At 29.0% G+C, this 21,872-nt stretch overlaps 2 protein-coding genes across 3 annotated transcripts; one reads left to right on the top strand and one right to left on the bottom strand.

Moving 5' to 3' along the window:
* Positions 1-1,007: 1,007 nt before the first annotated feature.
* LOC130803718 (BTB/POZ domain-containing protein At5g03250-like) lies at positions 1,008-8,981 on the bottom strand. Its single transcript, XM_057667918.1, has 5 exons — positions 8,834-8,981; positions 6,257-6,320; positions 4,423-4,492; positions 2,170-3,399; positions 1,008-1,538 (listed from the first exon to the last, which is right to left on the bottom strand). The coding sequence occupies exons 1-5, from the start codon at positions 8,979-8,981 to the stop codon at positions 1,008-1,010; spliced, it is 2,043 nt and encodes a 680-aa protein (XP_057523901.1).
* A 7,142-nt stretch (positions 8,982-16,123) lies between these two features.
* On the top strand, positions 16,124-21,649 carry LOC130804677 (amino acid transporter AVT1I-like). Of its 2 annotated transcripts, XM_057669208.1 has the most exons (4): positions 16,124-16,418; positions 19,458-20,065; positions 20,967-21,119; positions 21,354-21,649. In XM_057669208.1, exons 1-4 carry the CDS (start codon positions 16,241-16,243, stop codon positions 21,483-21,485), a joined length of 1,071 nt encoding a protein of 356 aa, XP_057525191.1. In that variant the 5' UTR covers positions 16,124-16,240; the 3' UTR covers positions 21,486-21,649. The 2 variants fall into 2 exon arrangements, with proteins under 2 accessions (XP_057525191.1, XP_057525190.1); XM_057669207.1 differs by having other exon boundaries at positions 20,967-21,649.
* The last annotated feature ends 223 nt before the right edge of the window (positions 21,650-21,872 follow it).

Raw genomic sequence — 21,872 nt, forward strand, 5'->3', positions numbered from 1 at the left:
AATGTAAATTTTATTAATATCAAGATTTTCTAATTTTAGAATGAAATAGTTTATTGCAAGTGTGCAAATTAAAGAAAATGGAACATTTGATTAAAATAAGAGGAAGTAATATTTATGCTTTGATTAAATTATGTTTATATTATTTTTAAGTTGTTTTTTTCAACAATTTTGTTAATTAATTAATTTGTTTTTTGATTAGGAGGAAGTATAGTCGTAAAAGAATTAGCATAGGGCCGCTAATTGGGGGTTAGGATAAAATATAAAAGGTTTGTTAATATATAAGATCTTTGTTTTTCTGGGGGCCCTAGACGGTCGGGTATCCTGAATAAACCTAGAATCGTCCTTGGTTATAGTTCTATAATTATCTTTGTTCTTATCTTTTATTCTCTTAATCAGCTTTAAATTAGCTCCTACTCGAGATGGCTATATCACGCAATTCTTAATCATTGTGGACATGATCCGTGGTCGTACTTATGTCAGTGTTATTCTATCACAAATTCTGTATGAGATGGTCTTGTCGTGAGACGCTCTTTTTACATAGGCTGAATAGCCTAACTAATATAATTATTAGCAAATAAACTCCTTATCATAGACTGAAACTAGAGAATATAGTGATGAATAGCCTAGCTACTCTTGTCGTATACCGACACTTTGGACTCCTCCAAGGATACTCTCCTCCATACCATCAAGTACACATGCTTATACCCAAAAACAATGATAATCCAAAGCTTAGTTTAAAATAACAAATTCAAAATTTTAGGCGAATCAAATCGCCTCTTCCAACACTCTTTAAGCATATTTCAATTTCAAATTCAAATTCAAACACAACAAACTCTTATGCTAAAACAAATCCACATCTTTTCAAACAATCAATCCAAATCCAATTTACGTTGTAATCAAAATAAAGTCAAAGAAAAAGATTAAGACCATCAATTTCCCAAAAAAAAAATAATAATAATAATAAAATTTCAAGATAAAATTCTGCAACTAACCATTAATTTATTCTTCTATCTCTGCTCTATGCTTTCAATTTCTTCATAAATTGTAGGAGTAGCAGTATTATCCATATCTTGTTTCCTAATATGAGTCAGTTGGTGCACTTTGGTATGTAGTGGTTTAGCATGGCGTAGCTGATGCTTAACTCTTGGTTTTGGTCTGGCAAACATCTTAGAAAATATGTTCCATCTTTTCTTAGTCTTACCAAGCTTTTGTATTTCCTGTCTCATAGTTTGATACTCCTTTTCTAGCTCTGAAACCCGACTCCTTACATCTCCTGCCACAACCAAAGCTCGATCTTGCTCTACAATTTCATCTTGATCCCGGTTTTGTGAACTATCCACATTATTATCCGATAAGAAAAACCATCCTGATATTTGAGTTCGAAGCCTTAATTGTTCGAAGAACAGTACTTGAACTACCATCCGAAGAGGTAATCTCTCGTTCTGTGCTGCGTGTGTGCTTGCTTCTAGTGATAGTTTCTGGCAGTTCATCAATCTGCAGATTTGTTCTCTTTCAGCCTCTGTCAGCTGCGGGTGTGCCTGTAACAACATGTTAAACGCAATGCTGGAGTAAGCGAGACTAGGTCGTGACTAGGGGTATTCAATGGGCCGGATAAGGGCTGAGCCAAGCTTAAGTAAATATATAAGGGCCCTTTAAACTTAATATGGGCTTTAAATGGTCTGTGCTTTCAAAAGCCCGGTCCGGCCCAACCCGGCCCATTTTTATTACTAAAAATTATTTTTGTATTTATCAATTTATAACAATTAAATTATCATTTATAATAATTAAATTGAATAAATATTAATAATCCCCATTGACATTGTCATTTATAATATTTAAATTATACATTAATTATGCTATTTACAAAGACCCGTTTCCGACCCATATTGAGCCATTTTATAGCTCGCTTCATTTTAATTATAATAGAGCCCGTTTTTGGCCTGGCCCTTACAAAGTCCTTTTTAAAACGGGCCAAATAAGAGTTCAAAATAGGGGCCCGACCCATTGAAACCCCTAGCCGTGACCCTGGTTATTTAGATAAAAACCCGATTAATATGCAGTTATGTGACATACGTAGATGATTGTTTGGCTTACCTTATACTAGTATGCTGCTTCGCCCCTAATTAGACAACCATATACTGAATAATTGAAAACGCTTAAAAGGGTTACCTTGAGATAGATATCAATAGCATGGTAAAAACCATCATATCTAGGTCTGGCATAATCAGGAATGACAGCAGCCAGAGATTGGAATTTAGAGGGCTTAACATTGACATCAGGAGCAACTTCAGCAAGGTATGAATCAATAAGTTCAGCCACCAATGTCATAGAAGCTATAGATTGAGATGCATTTGTCACTTGCCCGCTATTTTCGACTGTCGTAGGAGAAGATGTTCCCGACACACCTAACTGCATTTGCATGAAATGATCAACGATTCTCTGAACACAATCGATATCATACAACGTATCTGATGCAAACCCTGTATTCGGAATCATCAAATCTACCAACGCGGCTTGTTGTAACTGCGATCCGACTCTTTTCTCCAGGTTTTCCAAACAAGGAGGATTGCAGTGCAAATTTATAGCTGTTTTAAGCAACCTTAACAGGAATTTAGTAGGTGTGACGCCTTTTTGAGCAGGAAGTAAATTTACGATTTCCTCTATAAGGTTTCTCTGTTCGGTTTCAAAAGTCGAATCATCAGAAGTATTATCCTTTGGATCACCCGAGTAGGGTATTTGTTTGTTATCCAAAAGCGGAATGTTCTTACTAGCATAATACATGATCGAGCCAGAAACTCTTTCGGGTTTCATGCCTCTTGCTTCGACTGCTTTGATAAGGCGCTTATATAGATTGAAACTAAGCGAAGAAACATCTTCGTACCACCAATCATCCTCAATGGAACTAGTCATGTTCTTACCGGATGATGAGATCCCGTTCCAAAACCAATTTTTGTCTTTTGAGTTCTTGGTGTGTCTGCTTGCAGGCCATCCGAATAAACCTGGGTCGGAACATGCTTTTATGGCTAATGAATTGATGCACCTAGATACAACTTGAGCTTCCTCTGCCTGTTCAAGGACTTCTTCACATGTTGTAAGAGCCTGCATTGAGTCTGCCCAGCTGCTGAAAACCTCACTGAAGAAGGCTTCGGTTTGGGCTATCAGATTTCCTTCGCCATATTCTTCTGTCATTTCGAGATATTTGCCTGCACATCGTAGGAAGACTACATTCGAGGGGTTGATTTCGAGTTTCATTCCATAACAAAATCTGGCTACAACTTGAAATGCCTTGGATCCACCCGGTATGTCATCGAGTTTGAGAGTGTAGTTCGATGATCCATCTTCATTTATCAGCTCTCCTATGCGCTTCTCTAGTAGAGCGCTTCTTGAGATCAATGGAAACTAGAAACATTCATAACATACAAAGTTTTATATAAACAAAAACTGAGTGTAGTAAAGAATAGAATAATTTGCGAATTACAACTTAAAATTGAGGTCTTTTGTGAAATAGAGTTTTGATATTTTTTTGTGAATTACAGCCACCAATTGATCAATGTCTATAACGTTTAGGTCAAATCACAATATTCCGATCATTTTAGTGCTTGAAATTTAAGATTATATGGTCGTAATTTCGTGATTTGGCCTGAACGTCGTAGACATGGATATTTTAGTGGTTGTAATTCAAAAAAAAATATTGTGGTTGTAATCCTAGTGTAAATTTTCGACAACGAACGCGATCTCAGTAGCAAATAGGTTTATTGTCACGCCTAAATGTCAGTTAAAATCATAAGATATTTCTTGACACGCCCTAAAATGTATTTTTTTACACTTTTACAACTCATGGAATATCAGTTTGTTTATTTTGAAAATGTGACCGATGCGATGCATTGCGGCCTTATTTTTACATTATGATTGTAATTTACAAAAGACCTAAAAATTGTAATTCGTAAATTATTTTAAAGAATATAAGCATTCATTTATTATGGAGATATTAATGATCAAATATGATTCTAGGCACTTGTAGGATGTTCGATGTTTATAAGCCTTAAAATTAGTGAACTCAAATGTAAGCTTACATTATATTTTTGCATAAAAACTTGGATGAGACATCTCATTATGATAGTTATTTTAGATTAGTCCAATTCGCGCGTGTAACAATATTTTAATTTTTTTGAGCATTTATCAATTTTGACCTTATAGGTATCAATTTTGAAAATTTATACTTTTAAGGTCAACATTGATACCTTTAAGATCAAAATTGAAAAATACCCAGAAAAAAAAAATATTCAAGTTGTTACACGCGCGAATTGAGCCGGCCCAAAATAACGATCTCATTACAAGACCGTCTCGATATTTTTAAGGTTATAATTTTAGAAAATTGTAAAATAGACAGGACTTTTTAAGAGGCAAAATGACCGAGTGTACCTTGTGTAATTGAAACGTTTCATCCCCAATTTCTATGGTAACATCACTTGCAAGCCCAGATGAACAAAGCCTGTAAGAAGGAATATAAGATTGATTCACCCAAAAAAAAATGCAAGATTAAGGAAATAATTTATGAATTTGATCTAATTTATATGCTAGACATACATTTTTATAAATAAATAAATAATAATGATAACAAAATACAAAAGTGTTTGATGTTCTATGTAATATAATACGCCAGCTAATTTACTTTATAAATAAACAATATTATGCTTTTATACGATTCACGATTCGTGAGTAGTGATGCTGTGTCCCCTAAAGCATCCTATGTACGCTCGAGTTTATCACCTAAATTGCTAACAAACTAATAACAACATTTATTTTTCCTAATTCAATAATATCTTTTATCTTAGTTTTTTGTGTCATTAAGATTGCTAATAAGCCTAAAAATTACGGTTTGAGTCTCGATTGTCCGTTATACAATATATTCTATTGTATCACCAAGACACCTTCTCATGACTTGATAAGGACATCCACAAAAGGAATTTATTTTTTTAGGGTTAATTAGGTTTTATAAAAAAAAATAAATAAAAGGCAATTATTACTACAAAAAAATTGGATCCAACATTTTACCTTTTCAACAATGCAACAAACCAAAAATAACAATAAAATTATTCCGCTAAACTTTGTTCATCATAAAATAAAGACATATTCCAATAGAAAATTAAAAAATGGTTTTTTTGGAAATTATATGAAATTCCAGAGAAGAAGAAAACTTTTATACAATTGGCTTTTCCAAAGGAGAAGATGAAAACTTTGCATAATGTTTACAATTTTTAAAGTTTGATTTGCACTTGTATACATTTTGCTTTTCCTTCTTGGTTCATCTTCATACTTTGTTTTCTTAATTTAATTTTCAGTCTAAAAAAAATTATATCTATTTCTTTCACTTTTCCTTGACACTTATGATATATAACACAAAAATGAAGTGATAAATAGAACCCATAAGTTCAGTTATACATACATAAAAAAAAAAAAAAAAAAAAAATTCTTCACAAGGTGGTATATATAAAACATCATTATCATCTTCTTACCCAGTGTATCCCACTCATAAAAGAACTATGGACAGGATCTGGAAAGGGAAGGACGGCGGCAACTCATACCCATAAAGGAGAGCGCGGCCAAAAAGGAGTCCCCGGCTCGAGAAAGAAAGGAAAGATAGGAGACGTAGCTACACGGGAAAGATTAAAAAGCATATAAATAAAATAAAGAAGTATAACCAACTACAAAATAAAAGAGACTAAAACTAATAATAAAGGAAATGAAAGCAGCAAGATGACAAGAACACCAAAATGTAATCTAAGAGTACAAATGAAAAAGAAACTAAAGTAATAAAAATTGAAAAATAATGTCAGAATTTACATATTCGACTAAAAATGGGGTTTATCTCAATTACAATATCATTTAAAAGTTTTATTAAAAAATTATTACAGCAAAAATAAAACACAACCATTTTTAATTGAAAAATATACACTATTTTAGTGAATATGTATACTTGAAAATTGATTCAGTTTTCATCTCTTTATATGATTTGACATGATTCAAAACACATATATATACTAATGTTAAGAACTTATTTCTTAAATGATCTTTAATCCTTAGAAAATTCTTTACACATTTACTTGTAATTAAACTATTAGTAATATTAAATAAAATTGAAACTATACAACTTGTTAACATTATTTATTTATCTTTACGATTCTAAATCAAAAAAAAAAAAAAAAAAAAAAAAAAAAAAAAAACTTAGATTAATTCATAAAAGAAGAAAAGGTACCATGCTTGTCCTTCAAGACGCAAAGAATTGGATTTAGAGCCTAATCGCAAGCACGCCATAAGATCTTAAGTAATGGAAGGAGATCAGAATAAGAACATCTATTACAATGCAATAATTATGAAAGCAAAATTATTATAGATTCATTAAATAAAAATTGAGCCAAATGTTAATATAATAACATAAAAACTAACAAATAAATCATTATATAAATAACACTCCAAAAAAAAAGGGGGCGATTCTTTAGGGTATTAACGACACATTCAACAAAAATTATTCAATATGCATGTTTATTGATCTACAAAACCTTAATCTTAGGAATACAAGACTAATTCATTTTATTTTCTAACAACTTTAATACAATTATTATGGATTGTAATATATTTATTCACGAGATCTATTTTATGGTGAGAACCATGAAAACTAATTTTCAACCCTATGATCTAAATTTAATGGTTCAGATTGCGAGTATCATTAATAATATTTTTGTATTTTTGGAAAAAAATTTGGGTTTAAAGTATACTTTTTAAACTAATTAATGGTGTTTTATGAAAAAAAGTCCTTTTGTTATGTATGTTTTTGAGCGAAAAGTTTTAGTATAAATTTTTTGCCTAATAATGAAAAGTAAATTTTTTTAATATCAACATATATACTTACTCGAAATGAATGAAAAAGACAAATCTAATACTATTTTTAAACATATTTTAGGCTTATTAGTAAACTTAAGAAGCTAAATAGTATTTTCAAAAATGCTTTTAATATGAAAAATATGAAAAATATATCTTTTTTGTAACTTTTCAAAAAAGGCTTATTAGTAAACTTTATTAGCAAATCTTATATGCCTGTTAATAACACATTTTACACAAAAAATTAAACGTTTTTTCTAAGTTTTTCTTTTCCTTTTATTTATTTATTTATTTATTTTGGTATTTACTTTTTAATATAACTTAAATGCCTATGAGTAGGACGTTTAATGTGAGAAATGAACATTCTGTAAGGGTATTTTTTTTTCTAGTTTTTGAGATCGTTTTTTTTAATTTTTATATTCACTCTTGTTTTTTTTATACTGCTATATTTTATGCTCATTAGTAATGTTTTATATATGAAAAGTAGACTTTTCTAGTAAATATTGTTGCACAAACTCCAAGCTAAGAACTCAAATCATGTACATTGCTCTACCTATTTTTAGCAATTAGCCTATTGGATTACAAATTAAATAAAGTAAACTTTTTAAAAATAGTGTATGAATTAAGATTAATCATACATTTCCTAAAGGTTCGACTTATTTTCGATTTAAATTCAATTCAGGTTTAGAAGTTCTAGTTAAAAATAGTTTGGTTTTATGATAATTCTTTTAAAATTTTGTTCGCATTAATAAGTTTAACTTGTTTACGTTTGATTTCGTGCATAATTCATGATATCAAATATGACTCGGATGATCATGTCTAGGTTCGGGTAATCTCATTAGAATATTTTACTTATAACAATCAGTTGCAGTTTAGGTTTAATTATGTCGTCATTTTTGGCTCTTAACTGATTGGGAAGCAACTTTGATTTAGGTCATGCTGGTTCGATAAACCTGAAAGTGAAGAGCTAAGCCAAACATACTTAAGTGATATCTTGTGAAATATCTCTATAATACATTTACTCTTTATAAATTTCCTCCGTTCTCTATATCCGTCCCATATGATATTTTTGTTACTATTCACCCTCAACCTTAATTTGTATTTTATACATAATTTTATTTGATATTTTTGTTACTATTCACCTATCAACCTTAATTTGTATTTTATTCATAACTTATAAATTATACGGAATATTAGATTTCGTTTTTCATGATCTTGTTTGATTCGTTTTGATATAAATTTTATCAATATTAAATTTTTATAATTTTTAGTTATGCACAATTAAAAATAAAAAAATTAAATTAGTGTATGGGATAGTATAAAAAATTTAATTAGACATTTACAAAGAAATGAGGAGAAAATATTGTTATCCTTATTATCGATATTAGGTATGGCAAAAGCTTATCTGACCTACTAACCTGTATTGAACCTAACTCGACTAAGTGGGTTTGGGTAGAGACTTTTTAACCAGTTAACGAAATGGGTCGACCCGAATTTATTTGTTTATAAATAGGTTACAGTGTTGTGCGATAGCGGAAGCAAGATCGATGAACAATAATGAAACAATAAAGATATTCAATGCATACAATAAGAAAATGACACAAGAGATTTAATGTGGTTCACTATCAATGTGATAACTATGTCCACCAGCACCGAGATCGAATAATTTCACTATGATCGCAAAGGATTTACAAGATGAATTAAGATATCTCTCACAAATAATAATGGCTCTCTTATGATCTCTCTCTATTTGTGAATGAAAACCCTAGCCCTAAATAAGGGGTATTTATAGTATTCTCCCTAAAAGAAGAGACTTGGGCTCCAAGTAAATAAAGAAACCGTCAAAAGCAAAAAAATAACCGCCAAACCGCAACAAAACTGCATCAAGTCGCGGCCCGTGCATATATATGCAGCTCGCAAAATCCAGACAGAATGTTGACCGCACCCCGCACACCAATATAGCAGCTACTCTGCACCACACGTAGAACTCCGTACCCCGTGCATCCGCGCCCCGCATAAAACGCCACACCCTGCGCATCCATGCCCCGCGTAGAACTCCGCACTCCGCGCTTTATTCGTTTTGACCCATCTTCTTGATTCATCTTCTTCAATGGTGCTACTAGTTAGAGTCATCATATTCAACATACAGTAAGGTCAAAATTTTAAACCTGCAACAAACTTGTATAACCCATGTAATTAAACGAGTTATTTTGAGTTAGATCAATAAGTATAACCCGAACTTAATTCATTTAGTAATTTTTTTATTTTTCATAGTAAATACAAAATAACAAATCATAAGCTAAAAATTAAGATGTAGTCAATGTTATAATACCTAAAATGAAAAAAAAAACTCTAAACGAGTTAAATGCGTCGAAATCAGGTCGACCTGAGCTGTAGAAAACTAGGTTAAAATTGTAATTCTTGATCCAATTATTAGTTTTAGATTAAAAGATTTCTAACCTAATCTGTTTGACAAACATAATCGAAAGTCTATTTTTTTAAGTTTTTTTCATTAATCAATTATCATTCACATTCACATTCACATTCACATTCACATTCACGTTCACATTCAGTAAATTCAATGATAAGTGTTCTTAACTACTACACCCACTCTGTCATAATGACTGGATATAGCATTTTATGATACATAAATCCTCCCATAAATTAGGAGTAATGTCAACCTCTGACTGCTTTTATTATGAGCACATATTTCATAGAGTAATTGTATTTAGAGATTTTCTCTTTAAAATACGATAATGTGAAAGCTTAGTTGAATAATAAATTGGTTAAAAAAGACGCTAGTTAATTGCCTTTTAAAAACGCACGATTTTCATAAAGACACATAATTTTCATTTTATATTCAAACTGCATTGTAATTGTTGTTCGATCTTATTACTATGCTGGTCTCTCATAGAGATTTTGTATGATGATTGATGATACGCTTTTGACAAGTATATAGACAAGTTCTTCATCTCAAAATATCATTAGCATTGTGAAGTAGAATCATATATAGCAATGAATGTCAAGCTTATGGCAAGGCAAATATATGTTGATAAATGGTTGTTATTTATATTTGTTAGTTGATTTGAACTTACTGGATAGAAAGCCAGCTATTAAAGCTAGTTGTCATGGACATATTTAATAAAAATTATTTATTACTCCCTCCTATTCAGCTTAAGTGTCTCATTTACTTTATACACTCTATCTAATGCACTTATTCAATCCTTAATATATCGAGTTATGTATAATTAAAAATTATAAAAAGTTGATATTAATAATCTTTACATCAAAACGAATCAAATAAGATCTCACATGACTAAGTTTTAACTTATAGATTAATAATAAAATGCAATTTAAAAGTGATAAATAAATAGTGTCTCAAAAGTAAATGGAAAACCTAAGGTGAATAGGAGGGAGTAGTTATTAGCTGTTTATTAGAGAAAAAATAAGTTAAAAAGTTTAAGCTAATAAAAAGGCTTTTAAAAGTAGCTATTTAATTTTGCTTTATAAACTAGTTTCTCATCTGGGTTATAATAGTCATTTATTAAATATTTTTTCTAATGGTTTAACCAAATAAAAAGTTAAAAATTAGAAGATAATCAAAAGTTAATTTGTTTAATTTACTTGCATTTCTAGGTTCTTTGATTTTGGGTGTTTGAACATTATTGACTTATTGTGGGTTGAACTTTTTCTTTGCACTTTTCATGGTTTTTATTTTTGTGGGATCTGAGTAGATGTTGAACAATCGACACTCCTTTTCATTGTTATTTAAGAATCAACTATCTATGTTCATGATATCCTCTCATTTTCTTAATTTTATTTTTTCTATCAAAAGGTTAATCAAAAGTTTTACACACCAGTCATCTTCAGCAGCTCACAAGCGTTTCAACTCATGGCACCAGCTTTGTGCACCAATAATACATAATTGCACATTAATTCAACATACACCTGTAGCCCTTATATCCTTTACATCTTGTAAAACATACACCTGTAGCCCTTATATCCTTTACATCTTTACAAGTTGCAACATATTGATATTCTAATATTTTCATTCGTATTTATTAATAAAAGTGTATAAAATAACATTACAAATTTAATAGTATACCTTAAAGGACCGCGTCCCAGTTCCCACAACTAGTCACTTAAAAAAAAGAAGAAGAAAACAAAAAAGAAAAAGAAAAAATGATATTGCATAAATATATTGTATAAAATAACATATATTTTCGGTTTATATTCCCAAGCACCGTAGTAGGGAGGAAATGATGTTTTAGGAAAGAGCATCTCGCCTAGAATTTATATCAAATCACATATAAAATATTCTTGTTACTATGTTCGATATGTGGTGATTCCCGATGATGAAGTTCACTTTTGGTGTATGTTAAGCAAATGTTTGAACTTGTCATATGTTTTGTAACCTACTAAGTTTATGTAACTTTATTTTATATGTTTGATTAATAAAATTAAAGTCCATTTACAACAATCTAAAACATCATATTTCTAAAATAAGTATGGCAAGTCTCAAAGTTTTAACCACAAATTTTGTAAAACTCGACAGTTTTATAAGGAAAGTTTTAAAGTTTGCTTATATGAAAATTACACCATGATCAGGTGATGAGATAATCGTAGAGAATTTTGAAAGGGTGCATTGCTTCAATAAAAGAATGTGTTGGTTCGATAAAAGGACACGTTGGTTCATGAAAGGATGCATTGGTTCATGGAGGGTTGCGTTGTTTCTTGTTTTGATAAAGTTATGTAAGAAAGATGGACAAAGTTACATGGTAGAGATGATATTTCTCATGTATGTAAGTGTTGATAAAATCTACAAGTCAAGTAAGATCTTTACTACTATTTACATTAAGTAAAATTTATTAAGTTCTCTATGTTAATTTCATATGCTTATTAATTTTATGATAATAGAGAAGTATAATATGTTACATGTTTTAGTAAGTTTTTATATCAATGAAAATTGGTAAAGTAAGTGATCATGGTTATTTGGTCATGTTTACCATTTGGTGTAAATGATGATACTCCATTTAATTTACCATGATTTTATGATAATTAATTTTATCATCAAAGATGGATAAATTATGCTTTATTTTGTTTAAACAAGTATTATTTAATGCATGATACAATGATAAAAGTTCATTGTTGTTTTAACATGTTTATCATGTAGTATTATTTTGTATCATGTTTTGTTTTATTATAGAAAGATATTAAGTTTAATTATCAAGATGATTATATGCATTAATAGTTCATTAATAGTATATGTTAGATATTTTGGGTCTTTGTATTGGTATGACAAAATAAGTTTGTTTTGCAAGTTAAGCATTATGTGTTAGTTATGATTGGTTATTTTTTGACCAATTTCAATAGTGATTTTGTTATTGATGTGTGTTTCACCAATTGAGTGAATTATTTTTAAAAGGTTGCATGATTCATGTTTAGTTAACAATAAAGTTAATTGAAGTATAAAGCATAATATTGCAACGTTGTTCTTAACAAAAGTTTATGTTGTATTATTTTTTTTCATGTGTAGAATTATTTCTATGATATTTTCATGATTCAAGTCAGTTTTTATGATATATTCTTTGTTGGTTTGTTACCAATATTGTTTAAATTTGAACATATAAATTTTATATGGGTAATATTATTTTGTCATATGTTTATTTTGCCCAATGTTATATTAATGTATTAATATTGAAAAGGGTATACAGTTTATGACATGAATAAATTTAAAGGTTTATCACCAAAGAATCATTAAAAGTAAGTTTTAATGTAAAGATGATGTTAACAAGAATTTGAAAATCTAATAATGTTATTATATAAAGGTTGAAAGTTGTCAACCTTATTTTAAACTCGGAATTTTATTTATTAAATTTGTTTGTTATGGAGGTTATGTTCCATAATATTTATAAGTAAAATGAGTTTAATAATGATATAAGTAATTTTATATATCAAATAAATAATAAAGACAAATTTGTCAAGTTTTATTTTGATATATATGATGGTTTAATCTTATATGTATGGTATAAATATTGATTTGTTAAGTAAAGCAAGATATGAATTCATTTATTACTACATTGATTAATGTATTAATTGAAATTCATATGTTAGTCTTGATCTAGAGTATAAGTCATCATTTTATAATTTTATTATGGTAATTAAAATTTCATAGTATGTTATTATTTTGATTTTCAAGATGTGCATTATTTGCATGAGTATATGTAAAGTTTTATACTAAAATTTATTTTGGAGGAAAGTACTAAATAAGTTTTATTCCGATTAATGGGTATGTTAAGGTATTTTATATTGTCGGATAAACACCAAATAAATTTTGTGTGATAATAAGAAAGAATTTAACTATTTATATTAAAGTTGATATTAAATGTTTTCCTTGGTTTAATGTGTTTGTTTTTATAGAAAAGTCCTAATTATTTTGGTACAAAGGAAATTTATTTTGAATTATCTCAAGATTCAAAATAAGGATGCATCTATATAGATTATGTTATTTATAACATCTACTATGAGTTCTATTTATTAGCACAAGGGATATTATATATCAATAATATTTGATTATAATACTAAGTGATCCAATTGATAAGCAGCAAATACGTTTTTTTCCACCAGTGCAATATTTATTTGGAAATTTATTTTCAATGATAGATAGGTTTAAATACCTACATGTTTGTACAAATGGTTATGACATTTTGATCTTTTTTAGATTGATTTGCTAATCTTTTGATAAAGCATGTATTTCTAAAAGAGAATAGTATAAGTTTGTTTTATTAAGGAAAAAGTTTTTAATGAAGTTTGAGATTTGTTAAAGGTTTCAAAGAAAAAGTTCTTAATATTGCATTCATATTACTAATATGAAGGTTTACCCATGATTATTTATTTTGATACTTAGTATCATATAAGTTTAAGCTTTCTAAAAAGAAAGCACGTAGTGATGTGTTCATTAAGGGAATAATGTTTGAATTTCAGTAACTAATCTCCAAGTAAGTATAACAATATGTTATTTATAGATTTTCATATTATATATGAAGATTGATGAGCATGTAATAAGGTTCAAGATATATTAAGTGGTATTATACTTGATATGATAATTTATTATTGAATTTATTTCAATAAGTTTACAGAAAATACAATGATTAAATAATTGTTTGTATTTTCATATGGTATGTTGTATCATATATTTTTGGAAATTATGATATATATTTATTTTGGAATTGTATAAGTAAAGTTGACAAAGTAATATGTCATATTCCTTCTATGAAGTGAATGGGGAAGGTAAATGTTAAATGAATTTTAACATAAAAGTTTAAGGATTAAGAAATAAGTATTTTATATATACTTAAGGTAACGTCCAAAATTTACCCTCATGTCTTCCAATTGAAACTATTTCCTAAATATTTGGAATGATTATATAAATTGGATGTAATTTTGGCTTATACAATATTCAAATTGTTTTATAGTTGTCAAGGAAAGTTTTACTTACAACTTAAAGTTCCTTTATAGGGAAAGTATTTGAACAGTCCAAAATGTTTATGTTGTACCATGGATTTAGTTAATCTTATAGTGAAAGTTCTTTAAGTTTGAAGAGGTACTCAAAAATGAGTTTGATCTTTAATGAATTGGACATTCTCTATGTTGATCAAAGTATATATATGTTTGTGGGGGAGGTATACCAAGTTTTGATCACTCAAGAAAAAACAAAGTTTTAACTTATTCCACTATGATATTAATGTTATTTGTCATGATGTAAACAAATATGTAAACAGTATAGTTTAAAAATACTCATCTTTGTGATGTTTAAAGCCAAAGTTGTGCACAAAACGTACAATCTAGTGTGATTGACAAGTGGCTTGTATAAAGTATTGATAGTCAAGTGTAACTTTGATAATGCTATGACATCTAATTGAGGCAAAGCCGAAAACTAAGGCTTATCAAAGAAGGGATCACATTTCTTAACTATGTGAACAAAGTTCAAAGTTAGACAAAGTATTCTTACTAAGTCTAGGAATTTCATGGTTTGATGAAATTGGAATGCCCATTCTTCAACACCATGAGTGAAACCCAATTCGATGCTAAAAGAAACATCTAGTTTTAAATTCAATGTGGATTAATCGCTCATCAGATGTTGGAAAGCAATACTTAAATGATCCTTAGTTGCTTTGTTCGTGATATTGAAAAATGAGGTAGTAGAGTAATTCGTCGAGGTCTCTAATTTCTAGAGTTTTTGAAGATCTCTAGACTGAGTGCTTTATTCACGAAAGCATGATACCCAGGAGAAGCTACCTATATAAGTTCGGGGTTTAGCCGCCTCAACGAAATCAAGGGACATACTTGTGTACTACTCCTTCAATTGGTTTGATATATCGGCTTAATTCAATCCGGATGGACATTAGGGGATATGATCAATTGTAAAGATGTGTGGTACTAAGTGTCAATTCAATCCGGAAGGACATTGGCATTGATACATGAAATGGGTTGGAGATTACGAATCGCGAAAGAAGAAAATGATTATACACTCCAAATGGGGAAGGATTGTTGTCATTTAAAGCGTATAATGGTCATCGAAAATTATAATTATTTAAATCAAATAAATTAATTAAATTAATAATCAATTGGAAATATCCTAAGATTGCAAAAAGTTTCTGTTTTGGCATAAGCACAGGTCGCAGCTCGCGAATCGGCCTGATCGCGGCTCACGACTTTTGTCGCAGCCCGCGACTTTCACGCTGGTTTTTGAAATGTTCGTTTTATTCGGTTTTGTTAATTATGCAATAACTACCTACGGTTAATATGGTTATATTAACTGAATTATTGGGATAAATTGCTTTAAGAATATTGAAATTAAATGTTTCATTATATGTATTGGCATATTGAAATTAAATTTCTTACATTTATATAATAAGAATTACTTTTCTTTTAAAGATTAATAAGAATAACTTATAAATTTATTGTCTTATTTATCCTATATTTCTAGGTAATTCATACCTTTACTAATTCAAAATTATACTTCCTTAAGTCATTAGTAATATTTTATTCCTTTTTTTAAAGTTTATTTATCTCTTATTTTTAATTTGCATTTTATTATTAAAAATATTAAAAATTAAATAAATACATTAGATAAATATATAAAACAAATAAGATATTTACACTTTTAATCATTCAAAAATAATGCTAATATAATGGAAACTAGGTTGTACTTGTATACTTGTGTTCTACTAACAGACCCAACTTTCTCGTGCGCCATCTTTGGGGACTGTGAGATCAGAAATTAACTCCGTCTTTATTTCAGTATCCAAACTTATTATAAGTATATATATATAATACTCTTTTTCTTTGTGATACATCCATGGATGGCGGAAACATGGTTGAGTATATAAATCAGCCGTTGCTGGAAAATGATGTAGAAAATATCAAGCATGATTCAATTCAATCGCAAAGAGATGACAATACTTCAAATCAATTGCAAAGAAATGGCAATACTTCGTTTTCCAAAACGGTATTCAACGGTCTCAACGCTCTCTCAGGTTCTTTTTCCCTTCTCAATCAAGTTCGTTTTATTTTCTCGCTTTTGTTAATATTTTTTTTTTTCACTTATCATTTATTCCTCGTACTTTTATATATATTAAGATTATTTTTATGTATCAGTGTCCAGTGATTTGATGTTCTATCTTTATAATTGTTTTTAGTATTAATTATCTAGGGTTAGCAGTTAGATTACCACTCTTAATTGTGATTAGTTTTTAATTTATAATTTAAAATAGAATTAATTGTAATTTTGTTTGATTTATCATTTTAAATTTTTATTATGCATAATTAGATATATAAAAAATTAAATTAACAATTAAACGTTGTGAGAAATTTGGATCCTAAGAAATATATCAAAATTGTGATACTAATTAACTATCTTTGTATTTCTGATTTTGGTATGCTTATTATTTTAGTTCGTCTTTATTAGTTGCAAAAATATAATTATCAATACATACCTTTAGACAACTTACTTATAAGTTATAACCATAGTCATAGTAATAATGTGGGGTAGGTAATAAATAAGCTATAATAATACCCTTTGAAAGGCTATGGATGACACGAATGACTAAATAGAAACAAAAGTTAAACTATAGTTGAACTATGTTTGAGCTATTAGCATGAATAAATACAAACAATAAATGAGTAAATGATAAAAAAAAATAATGAATATTGACAAAAATGTTGGGGTGTGGGGACCCGGGATGGTATATGAGTAATTGCGTATGTACTTAAATGTCATATGTAGATTTAGGTAGCGGAGATCAGGTGTTTATTTGTATTATCTGGTTGATTTTGAGTGGGTTTATAATCGAGATTTGTATGCATATTGCTTTTTTTTTTTACATATTTCTAAATTCACAATGACGTCGGGTTAAGTTGAGTTCAATTATAGATTCGAGTATATATCGAATTATTGGGTTTATTTTGATTTTTAAACATCTCTAGGCCCACATAAAGGAATACACATATGGAAGTTTTGTTTATCTTTGTTCTTCTATATAAATGGATATATTATGAAGAGAAAAAGGTGGAGCTCATTATATATAGCAAGTGGATAACAAGGAGGTTAACCATCATGGAAAACAGCATTGAAGATGATTAGATATTTAGCAAGTGGAGATCATTATATAATTTAGACACCAAAAAAATTAAACATTTTGCTTAGTGTTTCATAACAAAAAAAGAAGGTAATTTTGATATAAAAATAAGTGTTGTGTTGTTGTCATCTTGTATGCAAAAGCTCTCGACTCATCATAAGTAAAAAAGTAAAAAAAAAAAAAAAGCAAACAAGATAAAAACAAAAATAGTTTCATGATCAAGGTGTGCCAAATTAAATTATGGGTGTTTAAATTATTCTTATATAGCAATAAAAACATCAAATTTAGGATTTAATATGAGGTTAAAAATCATTAAATTTAAGATTTAATATGAGGTTAAAAATCATCAAATTTAGAATTTAATATGAGGTTAAAAATCAGCTAATCAAATAAATCATAGTAGATCAGATTTGAAGTGAAGTACTAATTGAGAGCCATAACGTGTCAAGTGTTAGTGTTAGTCAAATGGAAGAAAAAAAGGCAGTGAAATTGCATTAAATTATGCAGATATGAGATGGATACTCTTTGGAAATTGATAACTTTGTGTTGTTTATTTGAGATGCCCAATGTAAGCTCATTACTCTTCTTTAATAACAAATCTTGGAATGAGTACGAATCACTTTTCTTCCGTGATTAATTTTAAGGAGTTACTAAATTTCGCCACCCCTTTTTATTTTATCGCCACTCCTTTTCATGAAATTACGTATTTGTCTTTGAAGTTTAAAAAATACAAAATTGTCACTCCTTACAAATTTCTTATTTATAATAATAATAATAATAATACTAATAATACTAATAATTTATAGATAAATGTGGCCTATTAGCTCAGTTGGTTAGAGCGTTGTACTAATAACGTTAAGGTCATAGGGTCGAGACCTGCACAAGCTATTATTTAATAATTATTAATTTTTTATCATATGTATGAAAAAATTAATAATTATTAAATAATAGCTTGTGCAGGTCTCAAACCTATGACCTTCATGTTATTAGTACAACGCTCTAATCAACTGAGCTAATAGGCCACATTAATCTATAAATTATTATTATTATTATTATTATTATTAAAAGGGAGTGGCATTTTTGAAATTTTTAAAAGTTTAGGGGCATAAACGTAATTTCAGAATTGGATGATTTTACCACTCCAAAACTTGATTCCACATACACTCCCGTTGAATTCCTCTGTGGCAGGATCTGTCCCTTTCATATCACGTCTTTTGCAATATGATTAAATTTAGGAAAAATAGAGTGAAATAAAAAAAAACATGAAAGATAGAATCATACAAATGAGTAGTTAAGATAAAGAGAGAAAATAAATTTATTAATAAAATTAAAAGAAAAAAAATAGAACTATGAAAAAAATGTGTGTAAAATCAATAAGATAAAATGAATTTTTTGTAAGAGAATAAATTATAAATTTTGTTACTAATATAGTTATGAACTAAATTTTTACAAGTAACATATCAGGACATCAACTCAACTTCCATGCTATGTCTATAAGAGCTTTTTTTTCTTTTTTCTTACAAACAAATGATATTAATTTGGAAAAATTGATATTAATAATCCTACCTTTCACCCATTCGCCGTAAATAATTTTATTTTTTAATTATTTTTTAAGTAAAATTATTATAAGTAATCCAATTTATTTTTCATTATCTGCCAATAATCTCATCTTTTAAAATTTTATGTAAGAAATGTATGGGGGAAATCCAATATCCATGACTATAAAATTTTGTCACGTACGTATATATTTATATTCTTTCAAACAAATGATATTAATTTTTGTCCTTTAGTTGATGGTGCAAGATTTGTAATTTATTAGTTTTGAATTATATTAGCTAAAAACTCATTAAATCATGTGTATTTTTTACTTACTTAAAATTGCAAAGATGAATCAAAAATAATATTTTTATTATGACTAACAAGTTGATGTGAAAACAGGAGTTGGGATACTCTCTGTACCGTACGCTCTATCATCAGGTGGTTGGGGGAGTCTACCATTACTTTTTGCCGTTTCCATGGGTGCATTCTATGCAGGATTACTGGTGAAACGATGCATGGAAGTAGATCCAACTATAAACTCTTTCATCGACATAGGAGACCGTGCATTTGGAACTGCCGGAAGAATACTGGTAACGATGTTTATGTGTGCAGAACTATACCTTGTCGTAACAGGATTTCTAATTGTGGAAGGGGATAATCTATACAATCTGTTTCCCAAAATGGAATTTAATATTTTTGGAATCAACTTTAAAGGAAAAAAAGGGTTCGTCATCCTGGTTGCACTACTTATAACCCCATCAGTCTGGTTTACTAACTACAATATTCTTTCCTATATATCAGCCACTGGTGTTTTAGCTTCTTTTGTGATTATATTGTCGGTATTCTGTGTTGGTGCATTCGGTGGAATTGGATTCCAACACAAAGGGGAATTCTTTAATTGGTCTGGAATTCCTACTTCTGCTAGTTTATATGGCTTTTGTTACTGTGCTCATCCTGTGTTCCCTAATCTTTACAACTCCATGCAAAAGAAGCATAACTTCACTAAGGTAAATACTACTCCCTCCATCTTAAAGTTGTTTTCTTTTAACAAATTATTGTGTAAGACGGTCTTGTCGTGAGAAACTTTTCATACATTGGCTGAATAGCCCAAGCCCAATCAGTGCCACAGGATTTGCTAATTTCCTCGCAAATTGCGAATTAAAAAAAGCGAATTATGGCCGATTTTACGCTATTCTTGGGCAAATTTGAGCGAACTGCGAATTAAATAGGAGAAATAGGTAGCAAATTACGTTGCAGTTGCACTGTTGACCGACTAATACAAAAGTGGCTCTTTGAGAATCTTTCGATTTTATATCACAAATTTTAAACGTAACTTTATTCATGCTCATTTTATTATTTATGTAGTGTTTATATTCCTCACATATTTTTCAATAATTTTATTAAAGCATTATTCTAATAATTTTATAACTTTATTCACAAATTTTATTATTCTAATAGTTGTAGTCCCCATCATATTTTCACTAATGTAGTGTTTGGGAACAAATTTTTCATTTCAAATTATAAGTTTTAATTATGAAATCATAAATGAAGAATTTGAGAATGACAAGGTTTGGGTAGTCATTTTTAAATCCTTAATTTTAACTACTTTGAAAAAATTGATGCAATTTGATTCAAATCCAAAGTTGAAAATTTTTGATTTGCCAAACAATAGATTTGAACTAATTCTAAATTTTCAAATAAAATCATTGTTTCCATACATACCATAAAATTATTTTAATTATTATTTTTATTGTTTATGATCTCTATTTTATTTTCCTCCATCAAATTTATTATTCATTAAAATAATAAATTTACTATCTAAAATAATTTATTTTTCTTAATTCTAGTGAATAATTATGTATATATATGATGTTATGTTGATATTAGTAATGTAGTTTAATGGTACAGGTACTTGTAATATGTTTCGTGTGGATGACAATCAGTTATTCTTCCATGGCAATAATTGGGTACCTAATGTTCGGTTCAAAAGTATACCCAGAAATAACATTAAACCTTCCAACCAACAAAATAAGCTCTAGAGCAGCTATATATACAACATTAGTAAGTCCACTTTCCAAATACGCATTGATGTTAGATCCAGTTGCAATTGCTATTGAGAGTTGGTTTCCGGTTCACCACAACAGACCATTTAAAATTATGATTCGAACAATTATTATAATTACTCAAGTTATTATAGCACTTTACGTACCTTTCTTTGGTCGTCTAGTATCTCTAGTCGGCGCATTTTTGAGTGTTACAGCCTCAATAACTCTTCCGTGTTTGTGTTATTTGAAGATTTCAGGCAATAATGTTGGATATGAAAAGGTACTAGTTGTGGGTGTTATAATATCAAGCTTGTTGATTGCTATATTTGGTACCTACACTACTTTGGTACAACTTATTTATGGAGTGGCCATGCCAATCTAATTTTTTTTTTATTAAGAATGTATAAATTTTACATTTCTATTTATGATTTAGACGTAGATCTCTTAGGTTTATTTACCTAATATACTCCTCTGTAAGAATTTTTTAACTAGTTGTAGGAATCTTTATGATCAGATGGAGTATGAATGACAAAATGCGTTCTTGAACTATTATGGTTTTGCTGTGATTGTTATTTTCATTCTCGTACATGAGTTTAGGTGGTTTTTTGAAAAATAGTGTATTATTGAAAAGCGATGTAGATGGTATATCGTCAAGATCCATAGGAGAGCGAATAATAGGTGGAGTATTTTCGGGTTCCTTCGTCATGGTTTCTACTTTGTTTTTACTTTTTGAATTTTTTTGTTTTTTCTCTACGACGCCTTATAAATA

The sequence above is a fragment of the Amaranthus tricolor genome, chromosome 17 (assembly GCF_026212465.1).
Source record: "Amaranthus tricolor cultivar Red isolate AtriRed21 chromosome 17, ASM2621246v1, whole genome shotgun sequence".
Classification (NCBI taxonomy): Eukaryota; Viridiplantae; Streptophyta; class Magnoliopsida; order Caryophyllales; family Amaranthaceae; genus Amaranthus; species Amaranthus tricolor.

Coding starts and splice junctions, on each gene's coding strand:
- LOC130803718 (XM_057667918.1), bottom strand. CDS start 8,981: ATGAATCAAGAAGATGGGTCAAAACGAATAAAGCGCGGAGTGCGGAGT. Junction 6,321..8,833: donor GCAGAGTAGCTGCTATATTG/GTGTGCGGGGTG, acceptor CCATTACTTAAG/ATCTTATGGCGTGCTTGCGA. Junction 1,539..2,169: donor CTATTGATATCTATCTCAAG/GTAACCCTTTTA, acceptor ATGTTGTTACAG/GCACACCCGCAGCTGACAGA.
- LOC130804677 (XM_057669207.1), top strand. CDS start 16,241: ATGGATGGCGGAAACATGGTTGAGTATATAAATCAGCCGTTGCTGGAA. Junction 16,419..19,457: donor CGGTCTCAACGCTCTCTCAG/GTTCTTTTTCCC, acceptor ATGTGAAAACAG/GAGTTGGGATACTCTCTGTA. Junction 20,066..20,966: donor AGAAGCATAACTTCACTAAG/GTAAATACTACT, acceptor TTAATGGTACAG/GTACTTGTAATATGTTTCGT.